This window comes from Loxodonta africana, chromosome 5, assembly GCF_030014295.1.
Source record: "Loxodonta africana isolate mLoxAfr1 chromosome 5, mLoxAfr1.hap2, whole genome shotgun sequence".
Lineage (NCBI taxonomy): Eukaryota > Metazoa > Chordata > Mammalia > Proboscidea > Elephantidae > Loxodonta > Loxodonta africana.
This window is the reverse complement of record NC_087346.1, coordinates 57,297,699-57,325,246: the sequence shown is the minus strand read 5'-3', so window position 1 is coordinate 57,325,246 and position 27,548 is coordinate 57,297,699. Positions and strand designations below refer to the sequence as shown.

The window sequence follows — 27,548 nt, the reverse complement described above, 5'->3', positions numbered from 1 at the left end:
TGAGTCGAGGGCCACCTCAAAGGCAGCTAACAACAACACAGTCTTTTAAAAAGGCAAACTGAAAGTGACTTGGAACCCACTCTTTCATTTAATTGATCAAGTATTAATTTTTCACCTTCTATTTGTAAGTTCGTTTTTTGGTAGTAGATACAAAGAAGTATATGGTTTGTCCTCAATTTTTCATGTGGTGTGTGTGTGGTGTATAACTGACTTAAGGAGAAAAATATATTGCAGGACATTGATAAATTGCAGATAAACTATACAGGCCGGGGAGTTACAGGTGTTAAAAGGAGCTAGAGAATACTTAAGGCTGGGATGGCCGGGGAAAACTTTGAAGAAGAATGGAATTTCTGTGAGCTTTGAGAAATGGGAACACTATGAATAGCAGTGGGGACTGAACCATTTCATTGGTTGAAGGTCATAGAAATAGGGACCGATATAGCATATTTAAGGAACAATGAGTAGTGTTTAAGGGCACAGACTTTGGAGTCTAACTGCCTGGGTTCAGGCCTTGAGGAAGTTTCTTTACCTCTTTTTGTCTCAGATTCCTAGTAAAATAAAAAAGATGTATTAATTGTAACAAAATCACTGGGTTATTTTAAGAATATGAGGATAGTGCCTCATATAGTAATTAATCACTTCAAATAAGGTAAGTATTAAATAAATAAAATACGGCACGATGATGATGACAGTGATGTAGGGAATCTCGAAAGACTAGGTTGTAAAGAAGATTGGAGTGAGCTCACTGAGGGACTGGAGTGTCAGAACTGCGTGTAGTTTGCTTTAAGGATTATAGAAGCTTTATAAATAGGAAAGTATGATCAGAGTAGTGTTTCTAGAAAAATAACATAGCAGAGTAAGTTGAAGAAGAGACTGACAGTGGAGAGACTGGTTAAGAGGCTATTGTAGTAGACCAGGGTTGAGGTGTGAGGAATTTAAGACCAGAACTCAAATGATAGAGGATGGGTTTGTATTAGAAAGAAGGGAAAGATCTGAGGAACATTTACTCTGAAACAATTCTTAGGGCCTGGGGACTGACCATCAGGGACATGGGAGGCAGAGACCCATGCCTGGGTAAGTGGGAAAATTCAAACACATAGGAGCTCTTAGGGAGGGCTAGTAATGTGTGTAAGAGAGGAATTCCATTTTAGATGTCTTGAGTTTAAAGGCAGAAGGAGGGTTTAACACTGAAAGCCCAAGCCCAAGCCAATGAAAATGTCCTTGGAAATGCATATCTGGTGCTCCAAGAGAAATCAGATCTGCATGTAGAAATTGAGGACTCAAACAGGTAAGAGCTGTGCCATGTGAGTAAGTGAGGTAATAAGGACGAGCATGTACATGGTAAATAGTGCAGCATCTTTCAGTCCCACATCTATAAGACAAGGCACAAGTCTAAGAGAATGGAAACAGCTTCCTAGTCCAATTGATGCACTTGAAACATGGGCAATAATAGAGCTCCCTGGCCTGTAAAGTGCCACTTCACAGTTGGAGTGCCAGTCAGAGCATTTTAGGAGTTGTTTATAAATGCTAGATAGGGTATCTAGATCATACAACATTGCAAAGACTTTATTCTGGTGGAGGAGAATTATCTTTTCAATTATTCTAGTTAATCTTACCCAATTCTAACCACACCTTTAATATGGAAACTGTCAACACATTTATTCATGTGTATATATATACTCTGATAATTTGTGTTATTTTTATGCTTTTCTTAAAAGTTGTTCCTTTTTAACCTTTTTTAATATGTTCCCTTTCTCTTCCATTAGATTGTAACTTCCTGTGTGTAAGAAGCAGGCCTTCTCTTGGTCTGAATCACTCACACAGATTTCATATTCACTCATTTATTGATTGATTCCAGTTTATTTATTCATTACTTATTCATTCCAGACACTGTATTCATTGCTACAGTCATGAATAAGTCATAGTTCCTGTCCTCAGGGAGATGACAATCTAGTCAGGGAAGAAGAGACACAGAAATATGTAGTAGAAGCAATAATAAAGACATTCACAGAAAATTATGGGAACATAGAAGAGAAACATTTAATCTGGTTTATGTGGAGGTGTCAGTGACGATGGGTAGTTCGGTGAGGATTTTTGGAGGAGGTGACTTCTGCGCTGAATCTTAAATAATAAAGAGTGGTTATCAGGTAAATAGGAAGAAGGGGTAGAAAATGGCATCACTGATAGTGAAGGCAACCAATGCATAGAGCCATTCACATGAAAAAATGAGGCAGTTTGCTGTTGTGCAGCATAAAGTGGAAGGCAGAGAGTGGTGAAAGACGAGCTTGTTGGGGCAGATAGAGATCATCGGAGGGACTTGTGTGCTGTGGTTAGAAACATGGACTATATTCAGTGCCCAAAGAAAAGGGAGGTCCTTGAAATGCTTTAAGCAGAGTTGTGATTCAATCAGAGTTGTTATTGGCTGTGGGGAGGATGGTTTTAAGGGGGAAAAGACATTTGGGTGGCTAGTACAGGTGGGAGGCAGTGAGAACCTGAACCAGGACATATTAGTAGGAATGGTTGTTGTTGTTATTAGGTGCAGTCTAGTCAGTTCCGACTCATAGTGACACTATGTACGACAGAAGGAAACACTGCCTGGTCTTGTGCCATACCCACAGTCATTGTTATGCCAGGAATGGAGGAGTAAACAAATTCAAGAACCATTTGTGATGTAAAATCAGCAGGACCTGTTATTACCAAAGAGGATGATGGGGAAGAGGAAGGATCAGAGATGATACTCAGGTACCTGCCTACCTACCCCATTGCCGTGGAGTTGATTCTGACTCCTAGCAACACTATAGGACAGAGTAGAACTGCCCCATAGGTTTTCCAGGCAGCAGCTAGTGGATTCTAACTGCCAGCCTTTTGGTTAGCAGCTGAAGCTCTTAACCACTGTGCTACCAGAGCTCAATACTCATTTAGCTACCTAATATGACTGGGTGATCTATTGTACAGCCTACTTAAAGAATACAGGAAGAGAGAGAATAGAGTGAGTTCACTTTTGTTTTCGTTTTCTTTAACACACTGAGATATTTAATGTGCTTATATTTGGAGTTATAACTTAAATTAATGCTTAGCAGAAATGTCTAGATGACTAGAAATATTTCAATATTCCCATTAACCAATCTCCTTTCAGAAGCAGAGGTAACTTTCTGTTTTCTTATAACACCCTACATATACATCTGTCATAATTCTTCTAACTGTGTTGTAATCCATGATTATCTTTTCTATTCATCTCCATAGCCACAGCCTAATGTTTGGTACATCAATTTGCCATAAATATCAGCCAGTGAATTAATGATTATTAGAAAAATTATGATTATTTGATTATTAGAAAAAGTTTATATTTGGCTTATTCTGTTGATTCTTCTGTGTTTTAACTCCTAGCACCTTTCACTGGAAGAATCTCAAACAGTGTGGCTTCCTCAGGAGCAGTGGGTCTAGCCAACTCAGCTGCGGGGCAACCCCAGCCAAGTGACCAGGATACTTTTGTGCAGAGAGCTGAGCACATTCCAGCAGGAAAGCGAACTCCAATGTGTGCCCACTGTAACCAGGTCATCAGGTGGGATATTGTTTGACGTTTTCTTGTAATACCAATGTTGACTTTTTTATATTCTGAAAGATTTGAAATTTTATTAGTGAAAATATTCTTGCAGTATTTCTATGTAATGCTTACTATTGAAGTGTGTAAATATGAATATGGAGCCTTGGTGACACAGTTGTTAAGAGCTCAGCTGCTAACCAGAAGGTCAGCAGTTCAAATCCACCAGCTGCTCCTTGGAAACTCCATGGGATGGTTCTACTCTGTCCTATAGGGTAGATATGAGTTGGAGTCAACTCAAGGGCAGTGGATTTGGTTTGGTTTAAATATGAATATATACTGTTAGAATCTATTTAAAATTTGTAAGGACCTTGAAGATCATTTATCCCAACTTCGTTATTTTACAAATCATAAAAGTGAGGACTTTTGCTTAGATGAAAAATGACTAGTGACATAAAATAAACAACTTTGAGCCCTAGTTATGGACTGAAGTGTATCCCCCAAAAATGTGTATCAGCTTGGCTAGGCCATGATTCCCAGTATTGTGTCGTTGTCCACCGTTTTGTGATCTGATGTGACTTTCCTATGTGTTGTAAATCCTACCTCTATAATGTTAATGAGGCAGAATTAGAGGCTGTTATGTTAATGAGGCAGGATTCAATCTACATGATTAGGTTGCATCTTGAGTCAATCTCTTTTGAGATGTAAAAGAGAGAAGTGAGCAGTGGGGCTCCTCAGAACCACCAAGCAAGAACCAGGAGGGGAGCACGTCCTTTGGACCTGAGGTCCCTGCCCTGAGAAGCTCCTAGACCAGGGAAAGACTGATGACAAGGACCTTCCCCTGGAGCCAACAGAGAGAGAAAGCCTTCTCCTGGAGCTGGCACCCTGAATTTAGACTTCTAGCATTGTAGACTGTGAGAGAGTAAATTTCTGTTTGTTAAAGCCATCCACTTGTGGTAATTCTGTTATAGCAGCACTAGATAACTAAGACAGCCCTAGAGAAAAAAACATTGGATTTTCAAATATCTGGGCGGTGCAAATGGTTGACACGCTCGACTGCCGTACAAGTGCACCCAGAGACACTTCGGAAGAAAGGCCTGGCTGTATACTTAGAAAAAGTCAGCCATTGAAAACCCTATGACACATGCGGGGTTACTATGAGTTGGAATTGACTTGATGGTAACTGGTAAACTCTGAAAAGATATGTAACTACCTTCAGATGCTTTCATAAATGTTTTAAATGTTAGATTAAGTCATAACCTGCTGCATTAAAATGTTTTTGTTCAAATCTATTTTATTTTCTTTTAAATTCTGAGAAGGAAAAAAAAGCTCAGAGATCTGAAGTGAGTATACTTCACTGGTACTTATTAAATCTCTGAGTGTTACTTAATAAAAAAACCCATTGCCATAGAGTCGGTTCCAACTTACAGCAAACCGATAGGACAGAGTAGAACTGCCCCACAGTATTTCCGAGGCTGTAAATATTTATGGAAGCAGGCTGCCACATCTTCTCCCATGGAGCAGCTGATGAATTCAAATCGCCATCCTTTCAGTTAGCAGCCCCGCACTTAACCACTATACCACCAGGGCTTCTATTTCTTAGTAAGTGACTTTGTAAAATGTTATGAGGTATAGGTATAAATGTTGATAACAGGGATACCACCAAGAAGACCTGTTGCCCATTTGTGATGAATTGCCTTCTGGCAGTAACAAATCATTTGAAATGATTACTCAAGCACTCCTTTGTTTTTTATTTATCCTATTTTGAAATAATTGAAACAGTGGCTACTTTAAAGTTGACTAAAGTTAGGAATTGCATTTTCCCCTCTGGGATCAGCAGTCAGGAAATCAAATGACCTGTTGCATTAGGCAAAACTGCTGCAAAAGACCTCTTTTTTTAACGTGTTAAAAACCAAAGATGTCACTTTGGTAACTAAGGTACACCTGACCCAAGCCGTAGTATTTTCAGTTGCTTCATATGCATTCAAAAGCTGGACAATGAATAAGGAAGAGCAAAGAAGAACTGGTGCATTTGAATTATAGTGTCAGCAAAGAATAGGGACTGCCAGAAAAATGAACAAATCTGTCTTGGAAAAAGTACAGCCAGAACGTTCCTTAGAAGCAAGGATGGTGAGACTTTATCTCACGTACTTTGGACATGTTATCTGAAGGGACCAGTCCCTGGAGAAGGACAGGATGCTTGGTAAAGCAGAGGGTCAGTGAAAAAGAGGAAGACCCTCAGTGATATGGATTGACACAGTGGGCTGTGTCAATAATGGGCTCAAACATAGCAAGAATCGTGAGGCAGGACTCGGCCATGGTTTGTTCTGTTGTACACAGGGTGGCTATAAGTTGGAACTGACTCGACTGCATCTAAAAACATAACAATTTTATAATTATTGTTTAGGATAGTGTTTCTAGTTAATACATGGAGGTCAAGAAGCCTCAATTCTTTATTTAAGAGCCAAATATACATATTCCTCTCCTATATCTACTATTAAATAATAAATGTCAAGAACACAGCACATAATAGGTGATTTAATATAGAATAACTTTTATTTTAAAGGTAGTCCATGCTTATTGTAACATTTCAAAAATATTTAAAAATAGAAAGCAAAAAACAAAGTTTTATGTGTAATCCTACCTTCCAAGATAACTGCTACTAGTATTTTTAGTTCACACTTTTACAAACACACACAACTAAGGCCTGATCTAGTTTTACACAAATGGAATCATAATACAATGTTTTGTAACCTGTCAGTTTTTACTTAGTAATACAACGAGGCTATCGTTCTACTAGTAAATATGTAAATAGTAAATGGGGATCCAAGTTATGTTTTTCCCATGACTACATTGTAGGAATGTACTATAAGTTATTTAATAAGTATTGCAGTCATGAAAATTGAGATTGCTTCCAATATTTAAATATTACAAGCAATGATTTGTAGGTCACTCGTGTAATTACTTCCTTAGGACGAATTACTAGAAATGGGATTGTTGGGTCCTTGTCTCCAGGATATATTTGTTTTAAATTTTGATTCTTATCATCTTTTGCCATTCCAAATGATTGCAACTGTTTCTGCTCTCAATAGATCATGTATGACTGTACATCCACTCTTTACTCAGACCCTAATGCCAATTCGGTTAGAGTCATTTTTCTAAATGTACTACTAGACGGTTACGCCCTCATAGAAATATTAAGACTGTTACAAATCTAGTGTGATCCTGCCTTATCTCAACTACTAAAACCTGTTTTTTAATTTTTACCTGCATTTAATTGTTATGTTTTTAGATTTAATATGAATAAAATAAAAATAAGATCTGATTAGCAACATTATTATGTTTAGGGATACTATGTTCTGGATAAAAATATCCTTCATGAGGAGAGAAGTCTCTGATGATATCTGGGTGCTGTTTTGATCAAGTGATTAGTGGATGAATTAACAGAATGTCAAAGCATATCAGTTGCTGAGCCTTTGTTGTCCGATTATCAAATTCTGCAATCGCTACTCATCACTACAAGCATTCTGAAAAACTGACTTCAGATGGAAAAATGTCAAGATCAAAATAGAAATTACATTTGTCACCCCTGTTTGCCTGGATTTCAAATATAATACTAGGCCATGATAAAATTTTAATGCATAATCATTCTGCCATCTGAAATAAATATATATTATGTGAATAACTTGAATGATCATCACTTACTGCTCCTTCATCTGTTAAATTTTTGTATTGCTCTGGATTATCCCAGTACTTGTTATCAATTAAGCATTACAGCTTCATTTACTAGGGAAGTTAATAGGAACAGGGATTAGTGCATGTCGAGATCATGTAACAGTAATTAACATAGCACATTTGCCTGGTGCTCAAATGCTAAAGCAGCTTGAATAGATTGTGGTCAGCTTAGAGATCTAGTCAAAGCATAATTCTAGTTCTTGGCCTCAGTGTCGGTATTATATACCAAAGCAAGGAGGTGTTGGATTAAGTGACATTCTCATGGATACCTGTTTTAAAAACAACATGCTGCAGTTGCAGGCTTGATTCTTTGAATAGTATTATAGCTTGGCAAACTCTGAAAAGTTTAAGATTTATTTTGTAACATATTGTTTGTTTTCTACATATTTACTTTCTAATATTGTAAATTTTCAAAAATGTTTTTTAAAAAATAAGGATAAACTAAGATAAATTTTGTGTTTTAATTGTTTTTGGAAAACCTCAGCAACCCAAATTACTGAATGTTAGTACTGAACTGATTATCTTCATAAAACATCTTTAGCTTAAAATTCCATAGAAAATTTTATTTGGACCCAGTGTTTAAAATTTTCTGGTTTATTTGAATCTTGAAAAGTGAGAAGTTTATGGATGTTTTGCCTAAATTGTATTACCTAGACATTATTTTGACTAGTTAGTTGCCTTTTTACACACGTGTAGGGAGTTACATTTTAGGAAATTCTCCTGAAGCTTTGATTAAATTTTCTATGGAACATTTCCAACCCAATTATTATGCAAGTACCATTTCTTCAACTCTTATACTCGTGAATAGATGACTGTTGGAGGGCTGATGTAATATGGAAACCATAGAAAATCAGACTAACGCAGCCCAAACAATGTTTTCATTTCTCTGGTAGAATTGGGCTTTATGAAAACTCTATAGCTTATTTCTTGACTGTTGCAGCATTAAAACCTATTGACCACTTGTATTACATTTAATTACCTGAACCATTCAAGTTAGCTTCTTAGCATCTTGTGACAGAAGTAAGGAATTTATGGTGTTTGAATTTCTTCTTAGATATGGAATGCTTACAAGTAGCCTCATGATTGTTGGTCTCTTTTTCCTGTAGTATAGCATCAAGCAACTACATTCAAACTATTGTTTATTTCAGTGAAAGAGAGAATTTTACCGTTATTGATTTGTTTTTTGCCCAGTTATTTTCAGACTTTTCTCCTAATGACAGCCCTTTCAGGTCACCCAAAGGAGATAGAGCAGGGTTTTGCTATCTCATTATCCACCTCAGTCTCTAAGCGCTTCTTTATTGGTAGGTTTTACTTATTTTCTATTCTAGTTAAGATTTTACTTGAAGATAAAAGGTTTTTTTGGTTTAATGTGTTAGACCCTGAATTTTGGGAACAATCAAAGACATAGACAATGGTTTATGAAAAAAAGAACATATTTAAGCTATAATATAAATTTATTTGCAAAATATACTGAAAAATTAGAAAGAACAAATGTTCAGCATCTATATAGTGTAATATCATGGTGCTGTTAAAATGATGTTTTCAGATGATAATAATGTTTGATGTGTCCTTAGCATATGCCAAATGTTGTGCCAAGAATTTTGCTACGTTCTCATGTAATTCTCGTAATAAGCCTTTGAGACAGTGCTATTATTACTTCCATTTCACACAGATGAGGAAACTGAGGTAGAAAAAAGTTAAATATTTGCCTGAAGTCATATAGATAGTAAATGATAAAACCTGAGTTGGAGCCCAGGTCTGTATAACTTTAAATTTTATTCTTGTTTTTACTACTACGTAAGGAAATGTTTATAATACTATAGCAAGAAGAAATATGAAACTCTGAAGTATAATTTCAATGTCTTGTAAAAAATACATATCAAGATATGTTTAAACATGATATTAAAGATCGCAACCCTTTATTGAATATATTTGGTATTACGCCAAGGATTTCATAATTTTATTTTATGGAATCCTCGCAATAACACCATGAAGTTGATATTGTTATGCTCATTTTACTGAGGTTTAGATTATTTTGCCCCAAATCGCAAAGCTGGTTAAGCTGCAGAGCCAGCCCTGGAGTCTATGTCTGTTTGATTTTAAATGCATTCATTTATTCATTAAATATTTCTTGAGGGTCCTAGTAGGTCACAGACTCTGTTTTATACCCTGAGAATACAATAGTAAACAATACATACAACCGCCATACTTCAGAAAACAGACTAAAGCAAACTTTACCCAAAAAATATGTTCTATAATCTCTAGTTAATTGGATTTGATGTGATATTTATTTTTTTCTATATGCCATTCTGAACTTTGTAAATTGTTACACACAAAGTGCATCTGTGGTATGCATATACATAACTATATGATGAGTATATGTATTTACAGTAGTATATATTATAAATCAGGAAGAAATTGTTTAGGAAAACTTGTGCTAATTTTAGAGTGTGGCAGTGTACTTACCTTCATAATGCTTGAGTATATAAATGCGAAAGAATAGAGAGTGAAACATTTGAACAGTTTGAAGTTCTTATCTCCTCCTAGAAAATGACCTAGAGTTAATTTTTCCAGTTTATGATCGAATGCAAGAATTTATTCATTCTGTGAGCAAACACTCATTGAGTGTTTTGTGTGCTACCCCTTTGGGCACCAGTGGTACAGAAAACAAAGAGTCCCTTCCCTTAAGTAGGTTACGATGTAGTAGAAAATGCAGACAAGCAAATCAGCAACCATATTAATGTGGTAAGTCTAATAAAGACACATCTAGGATTCTGTTGATACAAGGAGGCATGATAAGATTATTTAACTTCAGCAAGCCAATTTCTTTTGCTTGAAAGGAATGACAAACAACAATGTTCGATAGTCTACTTATCAAATCAATATTTTTGTACAAAAAAATACCCACTGAGAATTTATGTGCAAATCTCCATACTGGCACCATGGCTATATAAAGATTAAAATGCAGCTCTTGTTCTCACATACTTTATCATCTGATAGAGAACTAATGCCCTGGCACAGATAACCATATGTAATAATACAAATGTCATAAAACAGGTTCACTGTACAGTTATGGTAATATAAAAGAGAAGGAGACATTTATAGTAAGGAGTCCTGAATCATGGGTACTTAGGAAAAATCGTGGAATATCTGTAGGGTTTTAAATTGTCACAGTTGTAAAGTTGAAAAATTAATTGGCCTCGGAGAGGGGGGGATATTTTAAACGGGAGGCCATTTTAGTGATTTCAATATTACTTAGTTGATCATTCCAGTATCCTGAGCTCTCAATTCTCTGACAGCCTCTACTTAAGTTATCCTTCTATCCATCTTCAGCCAATTTTCATAGTCATATCTTTTATTGTTGTTGAGTTCTGTCAAGTCAATTTCAATTCATAGTGACCCTAGAGAAAGAGTAGAACTGCCCCATAGGGTTTCCTAGGCTGAAATCTTTACAGGAGCAGATTGCCAGATCTTTTCTTCCACGGAGCAGCTAGGGGTTCAAACTGCCAGCCTTTTGATTAGCAGCCGAATGCTTAAGCATTGCTCTAGTCATAACCTAGACCTTGTCTTTACCAGTAAACTACAACCCCTCTGTGATATCAATTCCAAGCATGCCACTCTACATCAAGAACTACTAACTATACTTCCAATCTTTCAAACACCCCAACTGCAATAATCCTGTAACATCCCATCCCCAGAAACCTTTAATTTATCGGTCCAAATGCTTTTTCATTATTCATCAGGCCCATGTGCTTACATTCCTTCTTATCAGGTCTGAGTTCTATAAACCATCCCTTGTGGTTGGTTTATACAGCTCTTTTATCCATATCTCATGTCATCATATTCGCCTGAATAAGCCACTAGCCATGATAAAATCAGCTACTATTGAACAGATGAATGTGACTTCAGGGAAACCCACAAGCATACCAACCAGTCTCACTTTAAATTCATAAGTATTAGTTTCAGGTGTGTTCTTAGTAGTGATAAAAGTCTGCTATATCTCTCTAGTGTGTTTATTTTTCCACTCTCCCAGAAAGCCATTTCATATCTTCTTTCTTCTTAAGCTCTAATACCTCCTTTCCCATCCTCACTGTCAGCTTAATGACCTTGATTCCTCTTTCGCTTAAATGTAAATGGATTAAACACTCCAATTAAAAGACAGAGGTTTTTAGAATGGATAAAAAAATGATGTAACTGTATGCTGTCTACAAGAGACAGACTTTAGACTCCAAAACAGAAATAGGTTGTAAGTAAGAGCATGGAAAAAGATGCACCAAGTAAACAAAAGAGAGCTGAGTGACTGTATTAAGCTGCATTTCTCATCTGGAGATCAGGGAACTCTTCCAAGCTCATTCACGTTGTTGTCAAAATTCAGTTCCTTGCAAATCTAAGAAGGAGCCCTGGTGGTTCAGTGATTAAGCACTGGGCTGCTAACCAAAAGGTTGGTGGTTCAAACCCACCAACCACTCTGTGGGAGAAAGATGTGGCAGCCTATTTCCATAAAGATTTACTGCCTTGGAAACTCCGGGGTACAGTTCTACTCTGTCCTTCAGGGTCCCTATGAATTGGAATTGACTCGAAGGCAATGGGTTTGGGTTTTTTTTTTTTTTTGGTTTTTGCTAGAGTGATCCTAATAAAACATAAATCTTATGTCACTCTTTTGCTCACAACTCTAATAGCTCCACTGTTGGTGGAAACCAGATTCCTTACAATGGCCTAAAGGCCCTACACAGTCAACTCTACCCCACCCCCTCCCCTTATTATGTCTGATCTTGTTACTTACTGATTTCCCTCATGTTTCCTCAACTCCAGACACACTGCCTTCTTTCTGTTTTTTGAACACTCCAAACTCTTTCTCAGGCCCTTTGCCCTTGCTAGTAGAATACAATTCTTAATCTGTAGTTACTTGGCCTTGGAGGATTCCACCTTACAGTTGATCAGCCACATGATCTTAGGAAAGTTGGGTAACCTCCCTGATATTTCTTCATCTATGTAACAGAGTTAATTTCTATCATTGTGAGAACTAAATAACAAAGGGAAGCAAGCAGGGAGCATTTTATTTTGAAACGAAATCCCCGTTGGACTGTGCCTGTTGAAATTTGCCATTTCTTTAACTTTTCTATTTTTCTTTGATCTCTTTCTTGGTATTCTTTCCTACCTTTCCTTTCATTTTGTTTCTTCTTTTTGGCATAAGTCTCACAGAAGATAAACGGGGTAAAAAAGTTTCAAGCCATAGCTCTTCTCTCTCAGCCAATCAGGCTCGCTCTCCTCCGTTCATTTGTCAGTCAGCAAGTATTTAGTAAAGGCTCCTAGGGTTCAAAGTACTGTAAGAGGTAGCTGAATGCTTAATTCCACTTTAGCCTGTTGTTCCAGTTCAGGCAAATAGAAACCCAATCCTACCTAATACAAGAAGAACTTCTTCAGTGTTAATCCCCTGTTAATGAATTGGCTAAATTAGTCTTTGCTGATACTGAGAAGAGAGTACTTTTTTATATGTCAGAAATTTTATTGTTTAATCTGTACATAACTTCAAGTGCAATGGTACAGAAAGATGCTTTTTCAGCCCAGCTGAGGAGTATCCAGTGAGGCCAGTATTTGCACTGATCGTGCTTGTTTAAGGAAGATCTGGCGGGAACAAGGGTCATTTTAAACTTTTTTTTTTAAAGTGCCGAAGGAATTTGTTTACTGTCTTAGAGTGCTTTCACTATTCAGATTTGATAAAGGATCTGATGAGATATTTTAAAATTATCCTTTCAATGGAATATAGTTTTTATTTATTTATTTATAATGGGCCTTATTTCAGAAACTTATTAAAAGACTTTGAAAAATACAGTACATGAAATATAAGATAATATTCTGAATTATAAAATAGGCAAAAAGAAGAATGAAAATCATGGGTGAGACCATTAAAAAAGACGCTGACATGGAGATTGGGCAATACCTAACAGTGTCTTATGCACTTGCCTATGATTAGGCTATGAATTTGGCTTTGAGCCTTCTAGCCTTTCAGTCAAAACAGAAAGTTAGTTTTGCAATTCACTGTGCAATGTGGTACAAATAAACCTATTGCTCAGGAGAAACAAAACTACTCCTGTTACAAAAACCTGATAGGAATTTCTCCAAGGAGTTCATGAGAAAATAACCCTGTATGGTGTTAACAGCAATTTGCAGAAGGAGAAAGTGAATTTCATAGAGCTATTTCCTCTTAAGGAGCCCTGGTTGCGCAGTGGTTAAGAGCTCTGCTGCTAAACAAACAGTGGTTTGAACCAACCACCTGCTCCGTGGGAGAAAGATGTAGCAGTCTGCTTCCTTCAAGATTACAGCCTTGGAAACCCTATGGGACAGCTCTGATCTATTTTTTGGGTCTCTATGAGTCGGATCTACTCGGTCTTACAGGGTCGCTGAGTCAGAATCGACTCGACGGCACTGGGTTTGGGTTTTAAGAGTCAGAATCAATTCGATGGCAACGAGTTTGGTTTTTTTTGTTTGGTATTTTCTGTTAAAAGAATTGACACATTTGAATTATGGTATTGGCAAAGAATATTGAATATACCATGAACTGCCAGGAGAATGAACAAATCTGTCCTAGAAGTACAGCCAGAATGCTCCTTAGAAGCGAGAATGGCAAGACTTCATCTCACTTATTCTGGACATGTTATCAGGAGGGACTAGTCCCTGGAGAATGGTATCTTGCTTGGTAAAGTAGGGGGTGAGCAGAAAAGAAAAGATCTTCAATGAGATAGGACCTCTTTAAAGTGTTATAGAGCAAAGATGTCACCTTGAAGACTAAGATGCCCCTGACCCAAGCCATGGTATTTTCAGTCACATCATATGCATGTGAAAGCTGGACAATGAATAAGGAAGACTGAAGAAGAATTGATGCCTTTGAATTGTGGCGTTGGCGAAGAATACTGAATATACCATGGACTGCCAAAAGAACGAACAAATCTGTCTTGGAAGAAGTACAACCAGAATGCTCCTTAGAAGCAAGGATGGCGAGACTGCGTCTTACATACCTTGGATATGTTGTCAGGAGGGATCAGTCTCTGGAGAAGGACATCATGCTTAGCAAAGTACAGGGTCAGCAGAAAAGAGGAAGACCCTCAATGAGGTGGATTCACACAGCAGCTGCAACAATGGGCTCAAGCATAACAATGATTGTGAGAATGGTGTAGGACTGGGCAACATTTCATTGTTGTACATGGGGTTGCTATGAGTCAGAACTGACTTTACAGCACCGAACAACAACAATTTCCTATAAGAGCTGTCAATACAGGCGGATGGTCTCACACTGAGCACTGTTCATAAAAGGACTAATTTTGTGAAGCGGGATAGGCCCAATATGCTGTGATTCACCGGTTTTCTGCTGATGTGACTTGATGTCAACACATATTTTAGAGAATCTGGAAGGTGGATTGTATGTTCCTCAGTTGTTCTTAAATGTCTTTTTTTCTCGGATGAACTTTGTTAAATGTTCAGAAGCACTGATTGACATGTTTCAGGAGTAAAACTGTTCTCTTTATTTGAGGTACATACCAACACTTGTACTTTAACATGATGAAAGCTTGAAGTTGAACTGATTCCTTTTGAAAACTGAGAAGCCAAATAAGGACACTAGCCTCAGGGTCCATCCAGTTTCTTTTTTTTTTTAATTTACTTTTATTGAGCTTCAAGTGAACGTTTACAAATCAAGTCAGTCTGTCACATATAAGTTAATATACATCTTACTCCTTACTCCCACTTGCTCTCCCCCTAATGAGTCAGCCCTTCCAGTCTCTCCTTTCGTGAAAACTTTGGCAGCCTCCAATTCTCTCTATCCTCCCATCCCCTCTCCAGACAGGAGATGCCAACACAGTCTCAAGTGTCCACCTCATATTATTAGCTCACTCTTCATCAGCATCTCCCTCCCACCCACTGTACAGCCCCTTTCATGTCTGATGAATTGTCTTCGGGGATGGTTCCCGTCCTGTGCCAACAGAAGGTTTGGGGACCATGACCGCCGGGATTCCTCTAGTCACATCCAGACCATTAAGTATGGTCTTTTTATGAGAATTTGGGGTCTGCATCCCACTTACCTTCTGCTCCCTCAGGGGTTCTCTATTGTGCTCCCTGTCAGGGCAGCCATCGATTGTGGCCGGGCACCAACTAGTTCTTCTCTTCTCAGGATAATGTAGTCTCTGGTTCGTGTGGCCCTCTCTGTCTCTTGGGCTCTTAGTTGTTGTGTGACCTTGGTGTTCTTCATTCTCCTTTGCTCCAGGTGGGTTGAGACCAATTGATGCATCTTAGATGGCCGCTTGTTAGCTTTTAAGACGCCAGATGCCACATTTCAAAGTGGGATGCAGAATGTTTTAATAATAGAATTATTTTGCCAATTGACTTAGACGTCCCCTTAAACCATGGTTCCCAAACTCCCGCCCTTGCTCCGCTGACCTTTGAAGTATTCAGTTTATCCTGGAAGCTTCTTTGCTTTTGGTCCAGTCCAGTCCAGTCGAGCTGACCTTCCATGTATTGAGTGTTGTCTTTCCCTTCACCTAAAGCAGTTCTTTTCAGCTAATTAATCAGTAAAAAAACTCTCTCCCTCCCTCCCTCCCCTCCTCGTAACCACAAAAGTATGTGTTCTTCTCAGTTTATACTATTTCTCAAGATCTTATAATAGTGGTCTTATACAATATTTGTCCTTTTGCCTCTGACTCATTTCGCTCAGCATAATGCCTTCCAGGTTCCTCCATGTTATGAAATGTTTCACAGATTCGTCACTGTTCTTTATCGATGCGTCGTATTCCATTGTGTGAATATACCACAATTTATTTACCCATTCATCCGTTGATGGACACCTTGGTTGCTTCCAGCTTTTTGCTATTGTAAACAGAGCCGCAATAAACATGGGCGTGCATATATCTGTTTGTGTGAAGGCTCTTGTTTCTCTAGGGTATATTCCAAGGAGTGGGATTTCTGGGTTGTATGGTAGTTCTATTTCTAACTGTTTAAGATAACGCCAGATAGATTTCCAAAGTGGTTGTACCATTTTACATTCCCACCAGCAGTGTATAAGAGTTCCAATCTCTCCGCAGCCTCTCCAACATTTATTCTTTTGTGTTTTTTGGATTAATGCCAGCCTTGTTGGAGTGAGATGGCATCTCATCGTAGTTTTAATCTGCATTTCTCTAATGGATAATGATCGAGAACATTTTCTCATGTATCTGTTAGCTGCCTGAATATCTTCTTTAGTGAAGTGTGTGTTCATATCCTTTGCCCATTTCTTGATTGGGTTGTTTGTCTTTTTGTGGTTGAGTTTTGACAGAATCATGTAGATTTTAGAGATCAGGCGCTGGTTGGAGATGTCGTAGCTGAAAATTCTTCCCCAGTCTGTAGGTGGTCTTTTTACTCTTTTGGTGAAGTCTTTAGATGAGCATAGGTGTTTCATTTTTAGGAGCTCCCAGTTACCGGGTTTCTCTTCGTCATTTTTGGTAATGTTTTGTATTCTGTTTATGCCTTGTATTAGGGCTCCTAGCGTTGTCCCTATTTTTTCTTCCATGATCTTTATTGTTTTAGCCTTTATCTTTAGGTCTTTGATCCAGTTGGAGTTAGTTTTTGTGCATGGTGTGAGGTATAGGTCCTGTTTCATTTTTTTGCAAATGGATATCCAATTATGCCAGCACCATTTGTTAAAAAGACTATCTTTTCCCCAATTAGCTGACACTGGTCCTTTGTGAAATATCAGCTGCTCATACATGGATGGATTTATATCTGGGTTCTCAATTCTGTTCCATTGGTCTATGTGCCTGTTGTTGTACCAATACCAGGCTGTTTTGACTACTGTGGCTGTATAATAGGTTCTGAAATCACGTAGAGTGAGGCCTCCCACTTTCTTCTTCTTTTTCAGTAATGCTTTGCTTATCCAAGGCTTCTTTCCGTTCCATATGAAATTGGTGATTTGTTTCTCTATCACCTTAAAAAATGACATTGGAATTTGGATCCGAAGTGAATTGTATGTATAGATGGCTTTTGGTAGAATAGACATTTTTACTATGTTAAGTCTTCCTATCCATGAGCAAGGTATGTTTTTCCACTTAAGTAAGTCCTTTTGAATTTCTTGTAGTAGAGCTTTGTAGTTTTCTTTGTTTAGGTCTTTTACATCCTTGGTAAGATTTATTCCTAAGTATTTTATCTTCTTGGGGGCTACTGTGAATGGTATTGATTTGGTTATTTCCTCTTCGGTGTTCTTTTTGTTGATGTAGAGGAATCCCAGTGATTTTTGTATGTTTATTTTATAACCTGAGACTCCGCCAAACTCTTCTATTAATTTCAGTAGTTTTCTGGAGGATTCCTTAGGGTTTTCTGTGTATAAGATCATGTCATCTGCAAATAGAGATAATTTTACTTCCTCTTGGCAATCCAGATGCCTTTTATTTCTTTGTCTAGCCTAATTGCCCTGGCTAGGACTTCTAGCACGATGTTGAATAAGAGCGGTGATAAAGGGCATCCTTGTCTGGTTCCCGTTCTCAAGGGAAATGCTTTCAGGCTCTCTCCATTTCGAGTGATGTTGGCTGTTGGCTTTGCATAGATGCCCTTTATTATGTTGAGGAATTTTCCTTCAATTCCTATTTTGGTGAGAGTTTTTATCATAAATGGGTGTTGGACTTTGTCAAATGCCTTTTCTGCATCAATTGATAAGATCATGTGGTTTTTGTCTTTTGTTTTATTTATATGGTGGATTACATTAATGGTTTTTCTGATATTAAACCAGCCTTGCGTACCTGGTATAAATCCCACTTGATCGTGGTGAATTATTTTTTTGATATGTTGTTGAATTCTATTGGCTAGAATTTTGTTGAGGATTTTTGCATCTATGTTCGTGAGGGATATAGGTCTGTAATTTTCTTTTTTTGTAATGTCTTTACCTGGTTTTGGTATCAGGGAGATGGTGGCTTCATAGAATGAGTTGGGTAGTATTCTGTCATTTTCTATGCTTTGAAATACCTTTAGTAGTAGTGGTGTTAACTCTTCTCTGAAAGTTTGGTAGAACTCTGCAGTGAAGCCGTCCAGGCCAGGGCTTTTTTTTGTTGGGAGTTTTTTGATTACCATTTCAATCTCTTTTTTTGTTATGGGTCTATTTAGTTGTTCTACTTCTGAATGTGTTAGTTTAGGTATGTAGTGTTTTTCCAGGAATTCATCCATTTCTTCTAGGTTTGCAAATTTGTTAGGGTACAATTTTTCATAATAATCTGATATGATTCTTTTAATTTCAGTTGGTTCTGTTGTGATGTGGTCCTTCTCATTTCTTATTCAGGTTATTTGTTTCCTTTCCTGCATTTCTTTAGTCAGTCTAGCCAATGGTTTATCAATTTTGTTAATTTTTTCAAAGAACCAGCTTTTGGCTTTGTTAATTCTTTCAATTGTTTTTCTGTTCTCTAATTCATTTAGTTCAGCTCTAATTTTTATTATTTGTTTTCTTCTGGTGTCTGATGGATTCTTTTGTTGCTCACTTTCTATTTGTTCAAGTTGTAGGGACAGTTCTCTGAGTTTCGCTCTTTCTTCTTTTTGTATGTGTGCATTTATCGATACAAATTGGCCTCTGAGCACTGCTTTTGCTGTGTCCCAGAGGTTTTGATAGGAAGTATTTTCATTCTCGTTGCATTCTGTGAATTGCCTTATTCCCTCCTTGATGTCTTCTATAACCCAGTCTTTTTTCAGGAGGGTATTGTTCAGTTTCCAAGTATTTGATTTCTTTTCCCTAGTTTTTCTGTTATTGATCTCTAGTTTTATTGCCTTGTGGTCTGAGAAGATGCTTTGTAATATTTCGATGTTTTGGATTCTGCAAAGGCTTGTTTTATGACCTAATACGTGGTCTATTCTAGAGAATGTTCCGTGTGCACTGGAGAAAAAAGTATACTTTGCAGCAGTTGGGTGGAGAGTTCTGTATAAGTCAATGAGGTCAAGTTGATTGATTGTTGTAATTAGGCTTTCCATGTCTCTATTGAGCTTCTTACTGGATGTCCTGTCCTTCTCCGAAAGTGGTGTGTTGAAGTCTCCTGCTATAATTGTGGAGGTGTCTATCTCACTTTTCAGTTCTGTTAAAATTTGATTAATGTATCTTGCAGCCCTGTCATTGGGTGCATAAATATTTAATATGGTTATGTGTTCCTGATCAATTGTCCCTTTTATCATTATGTAGTGTCCTTCTTTATCCTTTGTGGTGGATTTAAGTCTGAAGTCTATTTTGTCAGAAATTAATATTGCTACTCCTCTTCTTTTTTGCTTATTGTTTGCTTGATATATTTTTTTCCATCCTTTGAGTTTTTGTTTGTTTGTGTCTCTTAGTCTAAGGTGTGTCTCTTGTAGGCAGCATATAGACAGATCGTGTTTCTTTATCCAGTCCGAGATTCTCTGTCTCTTTATTGGTGCATTTAGTCCATTTACCTTCAGCGTAATTATAGATAAATAAGTGTTTAGTGTTGTCATTTTGATGCCTTTTTATGTGTGTTGTTAACAATTTCATTTTTCCACATACTTTTTTGTGCTGTGACGTTTTTCTTTGTAAATTGTGAGATCCTCATTTTCGTAGTGTTTGACTTTATGTTTGTTGAGTCGTTAACGTTTTTCTTGGCTTTTATCTTGAGTTATGGAGTTGTTATACCTCTTTGTGGTCACCTTATTATTTACCCCTATTTTTCTAAGTAAAAACCTAACTTGTATTGTTCTGTGTCGCCTTGTATCACTCTCCATATGGCAGTTCTATGCCTCCTGTATTTAGTCCCTCTTTTTGATTATTGTGATCTTTTACATATTGACTTCAGTGATTCCCTGTTATGAGCATTTTTTTTTAATTAATCTTAATTTATTTTTGTGATTTCCCTATTTGAGTTGATATCAGGATGTTCTGTTTTGTGACCTTTGTTGTGCTGTTGTCTGATGTTATTGGATTTCTGACCAAACAATATCCTTTAGTATTTCTTGTAGCTTCGGTTTGGTTTTTACAAATTCTCTAAACTTGTGTTTATCTGTAAATATCTTAATTTCACCTTCATATTTCAGAGAGAGTTTTGCTGGATATATGATCCTTGGCTGGCAGTTTTTCTTCTTCAGTGCTCTGTATATGTCGTCCCATTCTCTTCTTGCCTGCATGGTTTCTGCTGAGTAGTCTGAACTTATTCTTATTGATTCTCCCTTGAAGGAAACCTTTCTTTTCTCCCTGGCTGCTTTTAAAATTTTCTCTTTATCTTTGGTTTTGGCAAGTTTGATGATAATATGTCTTGGTGTTTTTCTTTTTGGATCAATCTTAAATGGGGTTCGATGAGCATCTTGGATAGATATCCTTTCGTCTTTCATGATGTCAGGGAAGTTTTCTGTCAGGAGATCTTCAACTATTTTCTCTGTGTTTTCTGTCCTCCCTCCCTGTTCTGGGACTCCAATCACACGCAAGTTATCCTTCTTGATAGAGTCCCACATGATTCTTAGGGTTTCTTCATTTGTTTAAATTCTTTTTTCTGTTTTTTTTTTTTCAGCTATGTTGGTGTTAATTCCCTGGTCCTCCACATTTCCCAGTCTGCATTCTAATTGCTCGAGTCTGCTCCTCTGACTTCCTATTGCATTGTCTAATTCTGTAATTTTATTGTTAATCTTTTGGATTTCTACATGCTGTCTCTCTATGGATTCTTGCAACTTATTAATTTTTCCACTATGTTCTTGAATAATCTTTTTGAGTTCTTCTACTGTTTTATCAGTGTGTTCCTTGGCTTTTTCTGCAGTTTTCCTTATTTTATTTCTGAGGTCATCCCTGATGTCTTGAAGCATTCTGTAGATGAGTTTTTTATATTCTGTATCTGATAATTCCAGAATTGTATCTTCATTTGGGAAAGATTTTGATTCTTTTGTTTGGGGGGTTGTAGAAGCTGTCATGGTCTGCTTCTTTATGTGGTTTGATATGGACTGCTGTCTCTGAGCCATCACTGGGAAACTAGTTTTTCCAGAAAATCCGCTAAAAAAAAAATGCAGTCAGATCCCTATCAGAACTGCCTTTGGATTATAACTGCCACCTTGTTCCCTGTAAGGATGAAAGTCTGAGATTTGGATCATATATGCTTGGCTGTAGCTGGTTCTGTGTTTTTAGTCCAATTAGGGGTGGAATTTTGGTCCCTGGGGTTTTTTTGTTTCCTTCTCTCAGGCCAGAAGAGTGGGTTAGGAAAAGACCAAAAGAAAAAAAACGGCGGGAAGCAAAGCCGCCGTGGAGCCGGAGCCGGAGCCGTTCTCCCTCTGGCTCAGGAAATTCCAATGTTATTGAAGCCGCCTGGGGAGGGTGGGGGAGGGATCAGAGAGATAGGAGAGTAGCACCTCAGAATATAGCCAGAGTTGTGAGATTCCCGAGGGGCGTGTCGCCTATGTGTGCTGGCTGTGTGGAGATTGCCACCGGGGATCTGGTCCACTGAAGCCACGGTCAGATCCCCCGCTGCCAGCCCCACGCCCAACATCAAGGTTCCCCTGCTGGGACGGTGCTCTCCCGACTCCAAAATCAGTCGCTGCCTCCCAGGGATTTCTTGTCGCGCCGCCTCCGCGAACCCGCTGGGCCCCTTCCCGGGGTTAGTTCAGGGGAGTGGAGCAGCTCTCCATGCTTGCGCCGTAACAGCGCCCAGTCAAAAGCCCGGCGGCAAGATTCCCCAGCTGGGACGCTGCTCTCCCAGCTCCAAGACCGGTCACTTCTTCCCGAGGACTTCTCCCACCGGCTGCGTCGCCACACCGCCCACGCGGACCAGCTGGGCCCCCTCCCGGGGTGAGTTCAGGGGGTAGGGCTGGGCCCCTTGTTTGTGCCGTCAGCTCCCCTGGGCCCTGCCCTAAATCGGGCGCCAAAGGTTACCTGACTGGGACGCTGGCTCCAGGCTCTGAAAACAATCGCTGCTTCCCCGTATTTGTTCGTTTTTCGTCTCTAAATCTGTGTTTGTTGTTCAGGGTTCGTAGATTGTTATGTATGTGATCGATTCACTTATTTTTCCGAGTCTTTGTTGCAAGAGGGATCCGAGGTAGCGTCTACCTAGTCTGCCATCTTGGCCCCGCTTCTGCCTCCATCCACTTTTATAGATAAACCAAACATGTACCCAAATAAAAAATTTCACCCTAGTAAATAGTTTTTAATCTAATGTGCAGAGCAATAGTAACATATACTCCCAAAGTTCTAGTATACCGTATGTTATGGTTATAGTAAATTTAGCCTGGATGATTTTCAAGTGTGTATAACCAGATATTTTTACTTGAGTGCTCAGAGCACTCAGTCTAGCTTTGAGCAGTGTGACTTCCTGGCTTATCTTTGAAAGTAAACTACTTGCCAAATGTATAATGAGACAATGAAAAGAAGGAACTTGTTGAGTGGGAACATTATTTATAAATCAGTTAAGAGTTACGGAACAGCCTACAAAAAGTAATACACTTGGTTGCAGAGTATACAATTTGTAGCCTCTTTTTTTTTTTTTCCTGGCAGGAATTAGTTAAAAAAAGACATTTCCTTGTTAGTAATAACAAAACTTACAGTCCCCTAATGTTTTAAAATAATAGTAAACTACTTGTCATAAGTGATGAGAGAGAAGCACTAACTTATACAAAATGGCATCGTGTTAGTAAGACACGCGTTAACAAGAAGTGGGGTAGACTAATAGCCAAAATAGTTTTGAAGAAGAACAAAGTGGGACTCACACTTCCTGATTTCAAAACGTACTATATAGCTACAGTAATCACAATAATTTGGTACTAGTATAACAATAGACAAAAAGACCAATGGAATAGAATTGAGAGTCCAGAAATAAAACCATACATCTATTGTCAACTGATTTTCGACAAGGGTACTGAGTCCATTCAATGGGGAAGGAAGAGTCTCTTTAATAATTGGAAAATTGGATTTCAACATTCAGAAGAAAGAGTCAGGATCCATGCCTCATACCATATACAAAAACCAGTTCAAAATAGATCAAGGACCAATGTGAAAACTAAAACCATAACATTCTTAGAAGAAAACCCAGGGATGTGGCTGCAGAACCTACTTTTTAACAATGGATTATCAGATATTATAACAAATGGGACCTCATAAAATTAAGTACTTTTGTTCATCAAGTGTCTTTATCAAAAAAAAGAAGAGACAACCTACAGATTAGGGGAATATCTTTGAGAACCATATATCCAACAAGGGTCTGATATCCAAAATATTTATAAAACTTCTAAAACTTTACAAAAAGACAAACAAACCAATTGAAAAATGGACAAGGGACTTGAGCAGGCATTTCACCAAAGAGTATATTCAGATTGCTAATAAGCACCTGAAAAAATGTTTAGCATTATTAGCCGTTAGAGAGATGCAAATCAAATCCACAATGAAATAATCACTTCACTCCAACTAGGATGGCTAAGATTTTAAAAAAGAAAAATAAATGTTGGTGAGGATGTGGAAAAAATGGAATCCTTATTCATTGTTGGTGGGATTGCAAAGTGGTACAGCCACTGTGGAAAACAGTTTGATGGTCCATCAAAAAGTCAAACGCAGAACTACCATATTACCCAGAATTCCGCTCCTAGGTATATACCCAAGAGACCTAAAAGCAGCAACAGAAGCAGACACATGTACAGTAATGTTCATTGCAACACTATTCACAATAGCCAAAAGGTGGAAACAACCTAAGCGTCCATCAGGGGATGAATGGATAAACAGAATGTGGTGTACAGTGGAATACTACTTAGCCAGAAAGAGAAATGAAGTCCTGATCCATGCAACAACATGGATGAACCTCAAAAACCATAAACTCAGTGAAGTCAGTCACAAAAGGACAAAGATTTATGATCTCATTTATATGAAATAATAAGAATAGACAAATGTACAGAGACCAAGTTTATTAGTAGTTACCAGGGGCAGGAGGGAGGGGAAGAGGAAGAGTTTTTGTTTAGTGTTTGTTTATGGTAATGGAAAATTTGGCAACGATTATAGATGGCACTTGTACAACATGATTAATGTAATTGCTATCACCTGAAGAATGTTGAATTGGCAAACATTATGTTAAATATGTATTTTTTACAACAATAAAAAAAGAATATTTAATTTAAAAGGAGATATTAAAGGAATTCTTCATTAAAAAAAAAAAAGAAGAACCTAAACAAGAAGTGACAGTGATGGTAGAGGAGAAGGATGATTTGAAAAATTAAAAGATGTAGAACTGATATAAATTGGTGACCAATTGAATAAGGCAGGGGTGGGGAAAGGACCAAGGGAACCTGAGGAGTTCAGGTTTTAGGGTTAGGCAACTAGATGAAAGATAGAGACATTCCTAATGAGATAGGAAACAGAGCACAAGGAGTAGGGAGAAGAAATGAGTTTGGTTTAGAATATATTCAGTTTGAGTGTTTGTAGGATAGTTATTGGGAAACCCTGGTGGTGGTGTGGTTAAATGCTACGGCTGTTAACCAAAGGGTTGGCGGTTTGAATCCACCAGGCGCTCCTTGGAAACTCTATGGGGCAGTTCTACTCTGTCCTATAGGGTCACTATGAGTCAGAATCGACTCGACGGCACTGGGTTTTTTGGGTAGGATAGTTATACAAAAGTTCTTCCTTAGTTTGAGCTCATTGGGGAGAGATTATGTTGATAGAAATCTGAATTATAGACTTTATGTGAAAAAAAATTTTTTTTAATGGAACTGGAAAATACCATTTATACCCCACAGAAGTATTTTTAATCTACTTTCCTGACTCTTGCAGATTAGGTCCTGGTTCTGAATAAACATCGATATTTGCTGAGAATATATCAATGCAAGATAGTTATCGAATAGAAAGGTTTATGTTATTGTCAAAGGTTAAAAAATGCTGTGACTTTGTGATGCTCATTGTTGTGACTTCCCCTGTTAGTAATCAAGGAGCCCTGATGGTGCAGTGGTTAACAGCTACAGCTGCTAACCAAAAAGGTCCAGCAATTGGAATCCACCAGCTGCTCCTTGGAAATCCTTTGCGGCAGTTCTACTCTGTCATATAGGATCACTACGGATTCAGAACTCGAAGGCTTGGTTTTTAATCTGCCTAAAAGTTGATGTCTTGTGCTTACTAACAGTTACCATGTGGTCTTTTAGTCACGATAATTGATAGTAATGAGATCAAAGACAGAATAACAGTTGACTAGAGCAATATACTAGGAATCAGGAAATTTTGCTTCTGGTCTCGGCTCAGTAAGTGATTTTACGATTTTGGTCCTATCTTTTGAATACACTGTATCTCAGCTTCTCCATCTGTTAAACAGAACTCATAATAACTGCCCTGGTCTATCTCACAGGAATGTTGCATGGACAAATTAGATAAGTGTAAAAGTGCCTTGGAGGTAAAGCCACTCTGTGAATAAAAATTAGTGTGACGTAGCTACTGAAAAGAGGTTTGCAGAGACTAGAATGGTTAATCTCTGCAGACCTCATGACTAGATAAGGCTTCGTAATGGATTCCTGTCAAGCAAACCGAATGCATCTTATTAGTTCATGACTGTATAGTATTTAATGGGAAAAATCTCTTTACAAACATTTATTGCCTTGATACCAATGTGCATTAAAGATTGGTCATGTATGAGTTAAATAAAACCTCCTTCCAAGTAACTTTAAACAATCCGTAATATCTAGTTTAGAGTTTCTGTAGTTGTTTTGAGAAGGGTGAGGATTTTCATGTGTTCCGTAGAGTTGAGAAATAAGTATATGAAATAATGTGTAGGGAAGAGAAATTGACTAGAGTATTTTCTCAGGTAATAATTATTACTGTTTTTAAGACTGACATTACCAAATAGATTTTTCTTTTTATTTTATAGAAATGCCAAACTTTGATCCTTGAGTAAAGCATGTATGTTGTTCTAGTTGCTTTAGTTTTTATCACAGTCGCTTTCTGTCATAGCTAACATCCTCATTCTCAGTCCTAGTATCACACAGACAGATTGACTCATTGCAACTCAATAAAACATTTGTTGGTAACCAGATCCCCTGGAGAAAGAAAAAAGGTGGAAAAATAACCTTCCTTGAAGGAGTCCTTTAAATGCTCTTACTCTGCTCCCATTTTCTCTTCACATAAATGCAGAGTCCTTATGCAAATTTACAGCACCCATGTGTTCAGTCCTTGAGAAGGAGAATTAAGCAAGTATTTAACTGATTAGAAGCTACATAAAAGAGGTCCTATCCAGGCTTGGAGCCCTGGTGGCACAGTGGTTAAGAGCTTGGCCACTAAGCAAAAGGTTGGCAATTTGAATCCACCAGTCGCTCCTTGGAAACTCTGTGAAGCAGTTCTGCTCTGTCCTGTAGGGTAGCTGTGAGTCGAAATTGACTCAACAGCATCAGGTTTGATTTGTTTTTGATAGCCATGTTAACTTCAAGAAGCTTTTATTCCTGAGCCAAATTTATCTCCTTTCTTCTGGCAGGGGACCATTTCTAGTGGCCCTGGGGAAGTCTTGGCACCCAGAAGAATTTAACTGTGCTCACTGCAAAAATACTATGGCCTACATTGGATTCGTAGAAGAAAAGGGAGCTCTGTATTGTGAGCTGTGTTATGAGAAATTCTTTGCTCCTGAATGTGGTCGATGCCAAAGGAAGATCCTTGGAGTAAGTACTGGAAAGCTTTCTATTTTGAGTGAGTTTTAAAACAGAGTAACTTTTTGTTATGACATTGTTTCATCATCTGTTTTTATTTTCTTCTTGCTCTTTCCCCTGGCTGCTTTTGTCACTGTTTTGTTATTGTGAACCAAAACTAAATAGACTCCTGTAGAAGTGTATCAGACTCATGGGGTTAGGTTGTCTTTGGTTTTGTCTTACTGAGTGCTGGCTTGTCCGGTGAAAGTCTGGCCACTGTGGGGAAAAGTAATTTACTGTGGGTGTGCTACTTCAACAGGACCCTGTTTGCTCAGTAATGCAAAGGTCGCACAGGACCACACACATCAGAGTTTTCAGAACTGACACCTTTACTGTTTTAAATTAAATTCCATAGCTTTTTAAGAGCAGCATTTCCCCACTTGTCACGGTTCAAGTGCCGGACACAGATTTCATGAATATATAAAACGTGAGACTTACAAACGATATATTTTTCTTGAATATATATATAATGTTTAAAAATATAACCTCAGTTTTATGAGAGTACACGTTTGGTGGAAAAATAATTTCAAAACCATACTTTTTTTTTTTTTTGCAGAAAGAGTAATTTAGGAATCAGATACGTAATAAATAATTTTGAATGAATAAATTTCCTGCTCTGAAATATCCAGTTTGCAGTTATAAAGTAAGGATCAGTCTA

The 27,548-nt window shown here is 37.9% G+C and overlaps 1 protein-coding gene across 6 annotated transcripts in view; it reads left to right on the top strand.

Moving 5' to 3' along the window:
• PDLIM5 (PDZ and LIM domain 5) overlaps nt 1–27,548 on the top strand; it is a 247,339-nt gene that overhangs the window by 208,079 nt on the left and 11,712 nt on the right. For all 6 annotated transcript variants that reach the window (XM_064285529.1, XM_064285528.1, XM_064285533.1 and 3 more), the window contains 2 exons: nt 3,388–3,562; nt 26,683–26,863. In XM_064285529.1, coding sequence (XP_064141599.1) covers nt 3,388–3,562; nt 26,683–26,863 — 356 coding nt within the window. The remainder of the gene's footprint in view (nt 1–3,387; nt 3,563–26,682; nt 26,864–27,548) is intronic.